The sequence below is a fragment of the Agrilus planipennis genome, unplaced genomic scaffold (assembly GCF_000699045.2).
Source record: "Agrilus planipennis isolate EAB-ADULT unplaced genomic scaffold, Apla_2.0 scaffold269, whole genome shotgun sequence".
Classification (NCBI taxonomy): domain Eukaryota; kingdom Metazoa; phylum Arthropoda; class Insecta; order Coleoptera; family Buprestidae; genus Agrilus; species Agrilus planipennis.
Genome location: NW_020438982.1, coordinates 298,691 through 306,796, shown reverse-complemented (window position 1 = coordinate 306,796; position 8,106 = coordinate 298,691). Strand labels below are relative to the sequence as shown.

Sequence of the window (8,106 nt, the reverse complement as noted above, 5' to 3'; positions counted from 1 at the left end):
ATAATAAACAAAGATCTAAATGAACTGTAATATTATTCGCATCTTTTTTGATTAAAATTACTGCTTTTTTATTTTTTAAAAAATTTTGTCATTGCAAAAACACATCACTGACAGTTAAAACCTTTAATGCTTTAATATTTCCTGTTCTCGATTCAGTATACTGCTGTTTCTTTTGCTGGATGTTGGTTTAAACTACTGCTTTCATCATCATCAGGTTCCGCAGCTCTTAATTTTGCTTCTGCAGCCTGTTGAGCCCTCCTATGAAAGATAAGTTGAATAATAATTAATCTGTTTAAACAGAAAGATACTTCACGACATAGAATGTCTTTTAATTACCTCTTTTGCTCTTGATATGCGAGCTCTTCTCTTTCTTCTCGCTTTTGACCATCTGCTCGTTTCTTAACGATTCTGTAGAAGACGTAGCATAACAAAAGGACAATAGGAATTAACACTGCTAGCACTATGCCAGTAGTAATTCCAGCTTGTCTTGATGAATACTCTTGCTGTCCTGTTTAATATTTGTTACAATTAACTACATAAACCAATATATTTTTTATTTTGATGTGGAATGGATTTTTAATAAAAAAAAAGGAACAGACAATGATCCATTCCACATCACCCTCTAGCAAATATGTAACTATCATATAAACGAGCGAATCCTTTGCATTGCATTGCATTTAATGAGGCATGTGGAACAGATCACCCCTATTCTTCACTGTTAACATTGATTAAAATGTTTATTTCGCAATATAAAATATACAAACAATTAACAGTACACATCACATAATAAAGTCACATTGTCTTCCACATGCCACAAATTTAAACGAATAAGTAAGTACCATAGTAAGATTAAAAAAAAAGAAAACATTTAACACATTAAAAATACGGTGTAAAAACATTAATTTTTAAAGAACTGCATTTTACGTAAACTCTTTAGTTTTTCTGAAAGGTAAGTGTCCAAACAATTATGGTAGAGAGTCTTTCAAATTAAGTTTTCACTGAATTTCAAGAATTAAATATTCGACTGAATTGATTTTTGTAAGTCTTGGTTGAATATATTTTTGGTAAGTAATTGAAAAATTATTAACTAAGTAGCTTCTATACATCAGTTATGATGCTACTCTGACTTGCAGAAGGACGTGTTGAATGTCTTAATGTTTGAGCTTTGGGTTTATTTACAGTTGCGTAACTAACATCTGGTGATGATTTTTGTTCCAAAAGATTTGGATCAGAACTCCTGTAAGATTTTGTCAAGTCGGGTGATGGAAGAAGAGGAGGATCTAAAGTTGTGTGTCTGACATTTTGCCTGTCATACGAGAAAGGTTCAGTATAGACAGGACTAGCAGGATTTCGAGGAGTCGGTGGTGAAGAACTATTATTAGGCGATTCAAAAACAGTGCTCGTAGGAGAAGCCAAGTCAGATCTTCTTTTGATATCGGAATCCAAATCTGAATCAAGATCCCACTGTTTATCTTCGAAATCTATTTCTGGTAATCCCTTTAATGGTTCGTGGGTTCTGTAAACTTTATCGTAACTTCGTCGTTTTTTACCAAAACTTCTCAGGCTATTGGTATCGCTCGGTACAGGACTTCTGTATGTATATTCTTCGTCTGAAGGAGGTGTTAATGGACTGACTGGTCTCATGTTTGCCACCATTGCTTCTTGTTCATTTAATTTTAGACGACTTGCAGCTCTCGAAGGAGGCTTTGCGAATAACCATGCGTGGGCATTTTTATTTTTTTTGACACTCTTGAATATTCTTAAAGTAATGTACGCAATGCAAAGGATAAGCGGAATAAGAATTGCAATGATAATGCCGCCAGTTATGCCTAATTGACGCGCTGAATATTCCTGATGCCCTGTTAATATTACAGAAAATTAACTTTCTGAGTAGGTACTAATAATGCACGTTCTCAAAAAAAGTGATTGCATTTTATTTAATTCTGCTCTACTCCAAAATTATAATAATTTCTTTGAATAGTAATGAGCACATTTGTAGGAAGAAAATTATGAAAAGTTTTTAAATTCATGTATAAAATATAAATTATATTTCGAACCACTTAACATTTAATAACAGCATATTTGAATAAAACAGTTAAGCAAATATCTCTATCTTGTGCATACTAAACCTTTCAAATGTGTCAAGGCTAGTATATAACGTAAATTTCATGTATTTAATGGGTAAAGAACACCTAAAGTTTTATATGAACTTCACACATCTGGTTTCTTATTTTGGAGAGTTTGTTCAATAGACGTAGGTAACGTTTAATGAGCATGACTCATGTTATATAATTAAAAATATCTTCCGAGTATGTCTAACGTTAGAGTATACACATAAAAAAAAAGTTAGGTACTCACGTAGACATTCAGTATATCCATATTCCGGTAAGTTCCAGTTTCCATCAGGAAGACATTCGCGTCTAGCATCACCGATTAAAATGTAGTTTTCGTTACATTCAAATGTGACTCTTGTTCCGGGTACAAAAAGGAAATTACTTTTCCTTCCAAATCTAGGAGTTTCTAAAACTCCGCAGGAAACAACCGTTCTAGAATTAGTTTGACGAAGATTTATTATGCTACTTTTATAGTTGTGCGTGAAATGAGCCAAATCTCGATCCAGAGTCATTGCATAATCGTATCGGCACTCATAGTACTCTGTGCACAACTCGTACGCTCTTTGTATGTCCAAAGATCTATTAGATGGTAATATCATTTCTGGTAGCATATTAAACTCTGGCAAAAACGTTTTATTATTGTAATAGCTCGATGTTCTTCCAAATTCTCGATAGAACAGAGCCGCCCCTTTGTCTACATCTTCCTTGTCTTCTAACATCCAATTCAAACCGAAATCGGTATAAACTGATTGAAAATTGTTAATATTTGGAGTAACTACTATTGTTCCATCTGGATTAGTGTAATCATCGTTTATGTCAAAACTCCAGTTACCTAACAAGCCTCTTGTCTGATTCTAAAAGTACAACTCATTAATTACTGTAAAAGTTACAAAACTTTGTCTTAATCGCTTACTATGTACGTCCATGGCAAATATACTCTAGCAGTCATGTACCCTCTGTTTTCCACTACTTCTACACCAGCACCAGTATCAAACATAACTATTACTTCGGATTGATTAAGTATATACGTGGGCGTATAAACAAGTACTCCTTAAAATAAATGCCATTCGTAAAGGAATTATCTATTTGTACGTAATAATATCCAAAAATTTTACCTGGAAAATGCTGAAATTTCAAGCCAGGTCTGTCAAAATATACCCGTTTTCCATCGGCGAATACATCCAGTCTGTATCTCCATTGAGCATGTTCTGGTCTTATCCTTACTTCTATAACTGTCGAACTATTGCCTCTTGCAGCGACTGAAGTCATTTGTGTGGCTTTTACTTCTCCATAAGCATTATTTTGCATTTGCTCAAAACGTACTTGGATGTCCATTTTATTTCTTTGGGTGTTCACTCTGCTAAGTACGAATTCCCCTTTTCCATTGAAGGTGTATTGTAAATTATCGTAAGTAATAAAGTGGGGATCTCCGTATACTCCTCCAATAGTAGGAGCCTGATATGCAACACAATCTTGAGTTGGACGCCTTTCGAATCTCAAAGTTTCACATCCAACTGCTTGTTCTTCCTGCCAAATGCAGCACAAATATTTCGGTACCATATCGTGGTACCACTGGGAAAGCGTCGGAACTTTAGTAGCTTCAGTCCAAGGGAGATAGCCAAGATTATGCGATCGTCGGGGACTTGAACCCCACATTTGGTCGTAAGATAACATAAGGTACCCATTCTTGTCATAGCAACAATGCTGCTCTGAACCTTCCAAACTAATAATTTGATATTTGTTAAAAACTTCTTATAATGGATTATTAACTTTTAATTTGTACTTATACTTACGTTGGGGCTCCACTTCTGACGCAATGCATGGAACCTTTGTTATACCAGCATCGAGGATTTGAATCTTTGTCACAGTCGAAATCGGGCAGAAATCGTCCCTTATCCGACAGAGCGTGTTCCAAACTGCAAGGACATTGTGGTAGTTCGTGGGCAAAGTTTTTAAGATATCGGTCATTCGTAAGCCATTCGTTGCACATAGTTCGTGGCCAATTTGACCCGTAAAGTCTTTCCCATTGCGGACCAAAGTACCATCCTAATGGAATAGGTCTACTCCATATTATAGGTGTGATTTTAGTATCGGTATTTCCGACCTGGATAGGTTCGGTTAAATTGATTTGAATGAATCCAAATTTGATATCAGATAATTCTAAATTATCACGATTCCTGTATTCGGCTGGAGAAAGGGTATATTTGCCTGCGTTTGTTGTAGAATCAACTAAAGAATCGATATAAACAAACTGAGGACGGATGGTAGTTTCTTTGTAACCCCAAAGGGATATCCTAATATTCGCATTATCATTGGTGGTTAAATTATTTTTCACCCACGAAATTATTATCTCAGCTGGATTTCTTTCATGAACCGAATAATCCTCAAAGAAAATTTTTTCTGCAGCTTGGGCGGGAGGCTCTGCAGAAAACGGAAATTTTCAATGTATCGATATAAGAATTTGATTTATCTAAAACTTACCAACAAAGTATTTTCCTTTCCATTTGTATTTTTCATTATTTATTGCTATTTCCAACCGTACGTAACCCTCAACTGAAAGTCTCGGTTGTACGCATAAAGCTCGATTGGCATCGACAACAGTACCGAAAACTTCATCTTCGACGTCAAATTTGCAAGTAATCTTATCGGTTGGCCTAAAGCAGGGTCCAGTAATATTGACAATTGTTCCACCTAACATGTTACCACTCTCGGGGGCAAACATCAAAGGTAAATTCGCTCCGTCTGAAAATTGTTGTTATATTCCTTAATAATAATACACTCTTGTTTTGTTTTATTTTCAAACTTACCTATATCTTTGTTACAACTACCGGTGAGAATATTTTCGTCTATTCTAAAAATGTGTCGACCTTGGAAACCATTGCCCCATCCTCTTCCTGTGAGGTCCCTAATAACGGAAGCTTGACTGTAAGGCTGATATTCCCAGCTTCTGGTTCCATTTCCTGCGTTGAACCCTACAAACGCGGGAATACCACCCTCTCCTCTTAGGGTATCTCCTCCAGCTTCGGTGTGTGATGACCATTGTAAATCCAAATAGTTAAATATAGCATAGGTAAAAACTTCATCGGTCGCGAGAATCATTTGGAACGTATTTGTCTAAAAAATAAAATACCGTTACAAAATAGTAAATTTAAAGAAAAGATAAAAACTGAACTGTTGTTAGAGATTGAGTAATTCCCCCTGCAAACGTTAAGTTTTTCCATGTGACAATAATGGCGTGTTTTGGTTCAAAAGTTTCGGATCCAATCACGCCCTCGCGAATGTCCCACTTTAGTCTTTCTCTAACTTCTGTTCCGAATTGATCAGTACGAGTTTGAAGATCCCTTTCTAAACGAAAATAGACACCGGGCCTTCTTTGATCAATATCCTCATTTCTCAAACTGCCAATACGACATTTACTGAAAAATATTCCTATGAACGATGGATCGTTGGCCTTAGGCCAATCTTTAACAGGAAAAGTCAGTGGATACGATGGATATGTTTCTGGGGGATCACTGAACTCCAGGTAGCCATTTATGGAAACTCTTGTATAATTAAATCGGAAACCCATGAAAGGAAGTTGAAAATTTAAGTTTTTATGTAGCTGGGGGGATGAGTTCTGGATAGCTTTTTGCCAGTCACCAGTACCATCATTACCACCCATATCATAGTACCAGTACATGAATGTGGCTCGTAATTCAGCAAGACGACTTGCTGTTAAGACATAGGGAATCCCTCCTCTTTGATATTCTTGCGGAGGAGCATAACGTGAAGTTAAGGAATCTATAAAATTAAGTTATTCTTAGTAAACAGAAAATTAATATCTCTATTTTGTAAAAATACCCCAATTTGTATAATCTACATAGTTTTCTCTGGCACTCAACAATACTCCTACAGGCACGACAATATCATCTGATTTTATTTCAGGTTCGAATTGTGGTTCAGGTTCAGGTTCAGGTTCAGGTACAGGTTCAGGTACAGGTTCAGGCTCGGGTTGTGGCTCTGGCGGTGATTCTGTATCATGTGGTGGTTCCAGTGGTTCTTTTGTACCATCGTTAGGAAGTTCTATAAAAAATGCGCTGACATTAAAAACAAAAAGGAAATCTGAAAAAAAGAACATGTATCTAACTTGCTTCAACACGTTTCGTTGTGACCATAAACTTTCAACAATCATTTGCATTGAATATGAAGATGAGATACTTTTAAAAACCAATTAAAGCAAAGCATCTTAAACGTACTAATAATATAAAATTTGGAACGCTTAAACTTTTATCGAATAAATGAAATATGATTCCTAACATCTGCATTGGAAAAATTACATTTAATTTTTCATTCAGAAATGGCGGATGTGCTGGGTTAAGGTAGCTATTAAAAAGTGTTTATATTCTACAAATATTATTAATTCTACCAGGTTTTATCTTATCTTCCTATCTAAAATTCATAGAAACTCGTTTATGAAGAACTCAAATGATACTACGGCAGGTAGGTACCATTTTTAACATCTAGCTGGGTTAACTTAAATGCAATATCAATAGATGATAATAATAGATTAGAAATGTCAAGGAATCGATAAACTGATAAATTAAGATTTGATTATTGTGGTATAATACAACTAAAAGTATTTTCCAATGCGTAAGTAAAATATAAACATATAAGATAAAATGCCAATGATAGAAATATTCTCATATTTCCATAAAATTTTGTTAAACGGTTTTCTGAAACTAAAGATAACTATGTTTTCTGAAAAAAATAAGTAATCAAAATTACTCATAATTAGTTACAAGCACCTATATAAATAGTAGTACCAAAAAATAAAGGGTAGAACTTATCTATTTAAAGAAATACAAAAGAATAACGTATTTTAGGATAGTTTTTCAAAAAATCTGTAGGTGAATTATCAATACGTATCATTTATTAATTTAAATAATCTTATTTGCAGGTAGCATGAATCATCAAATAATCATCACCAAAAATTGGTACTTAAATCATAACGTAAATTAACAACAATTACAAATTAATTACTTTTTTACTAAAAAAATTAAATACCTAGGTGTTGTTAGAAAATAGGTACTTTAACGAAGTTTGTTGTAACTTCTGCAGTACCTATTTATCATACCAAAAAAATTCATTGTTCAAATTTATTATGGTGTAATATGCTTTCGCAGTTAAACACAAACACATAACGTATTTTCATTAGCCTTTAAAAATTAGTTTAGTTAGTTCATATCTTTTCATATTTTCTGTTTATTTGAACCAAAAAGTACACCTAGACTTACACTTACGAATAAATGCAAATGGCGTACGATACATAATGGCGTTCTACCATGAAAACTCAAAAAAATCTTTAGAAATGATTTTACAAAAACAAAGCACATTTTTTTACGTTAAAAGTTGTGTAATATATAATCCATTACCATTTTCCGGTAGTTTTGGTTCAGTATCATCAATATACGTTGGATTAGGATTTTCTTCTTGGGGCACTTCACCTACACTGCCATCGTCTTGACCAAAAGCTGTACAACATGTCACAAAAAGCACTAAAGCAATTTTAAGTCTCATTTTGAAATTAAAATTAACACTTTCGGGTATTTCAAACGGCCCTGCATATAGAATATAAAACAAAAAGTTCAAAACGACAACCAACGAATAAATGTAATTAAAATGATGATTCTACCTGTTCTACTTGTCCTTATCAGTACTGATAAGAGATGATAATATTGGGTGCGTCCCTTTATGACACATACACTACTGTGTAGCTAACTTTTTGAAAGCGCAGAAATACAATAACAAGTGCATGAAAAATATTTATTTATTTGATTTCAATCACTTTTCTTCTAAACATTTCTTATTCTTATTTGATACATTTATAATATAAAAATAGTATAGATGAACTGAACTTCGTATTAAATACTTTCTCTATTTTAAATGTTATTAAACATTGGGTAGTCTTCACACTTGATGTAGGTTCAACGATAAATTTACAAAAAAAAAATTC

The 8,106-nt window shown here is 34.0% G+C and overlaps 1 protein-coding gene across 3 annotated transcripts; it reads right to left on the bottom strand.

The window, feature by feature from the left end:
- Positions 1-6: 6 nt before the first annotated feature.
- LOC108741326 (protein mesh) lies at positions 7-7,784 on the bottom strand. Of its 3 annotated transcripts, XM_018476096.2 has the most exons (11): positions 7,526-7,783; positions 5,955-6,215; positions 5,287-5,894; positions 4,922-5,228; positions 4,596-4,856; positions 3,908-4,535; positions 3,230-3,837; positions 3,028-3,164; positions 2,359-2,968; positions 337-508; positions 7-258 (listed from the first exon to the last, which is right to left on the bottom strand). In XM_018476096.2, the coding sequence occupies exons 1-11, from the start codon at positions 7,668-7,670 to the stop codon at positions 153-155; spliced, it is 3,843 nt and encodes a 1,280-aa protein (XP_018331598.1). In that variant the 5' UTR covers positions 7,671-7,783; the 3' UTR covers positions 7-152. The 3 variants fall into 3 exon arrangements, with proteins under 3 accessions (XP_018331598.1, XP_018331596.1, XP_018331597.1); XM_018476094.2 differs by lacking the exons at positions 7-258; positions 337-508 and adding an exon at positions 725-1,859 and having other exon boundaries at positions 7,526-7,784; XM_018476095.2 differs by lacking the exons at positions 7-258; positions 337-508 and adding an exon at positions 725-1,859 and having other exon boundaries at positions 5,955-6,176; positions 7,526-7,784.
- Between the last annotated feature and the right edge of the window lie 322 nt (positions 7,785-8,106).

Excerpts from the sequence above, each read along its gene's own strand:
- LOC108741326 (XM_018476094.2), bottom strand. The coding sequence starts at position 7,670 with ATGAGACTTAAAATTGCTTTAGTGCTTTTTGTGACATGTTGTACAGCT. Across the intron at positions 6,216-7,525 it reads ACCAAAACTACCGGAAAATG|ATTTCCTTTTTGTTTTTAAT; the intron begins GTAATGGATTAT and ends TCTTTTTTTCAG. Across the intron at positions 3,838-3,907 it reads GTCAGAAGTGGAGCCCCAAC|TTTGGAAGGTTCAGAGCAGC; the intron begins GTAAGTATAAGT and ends TCAAATTATTAG.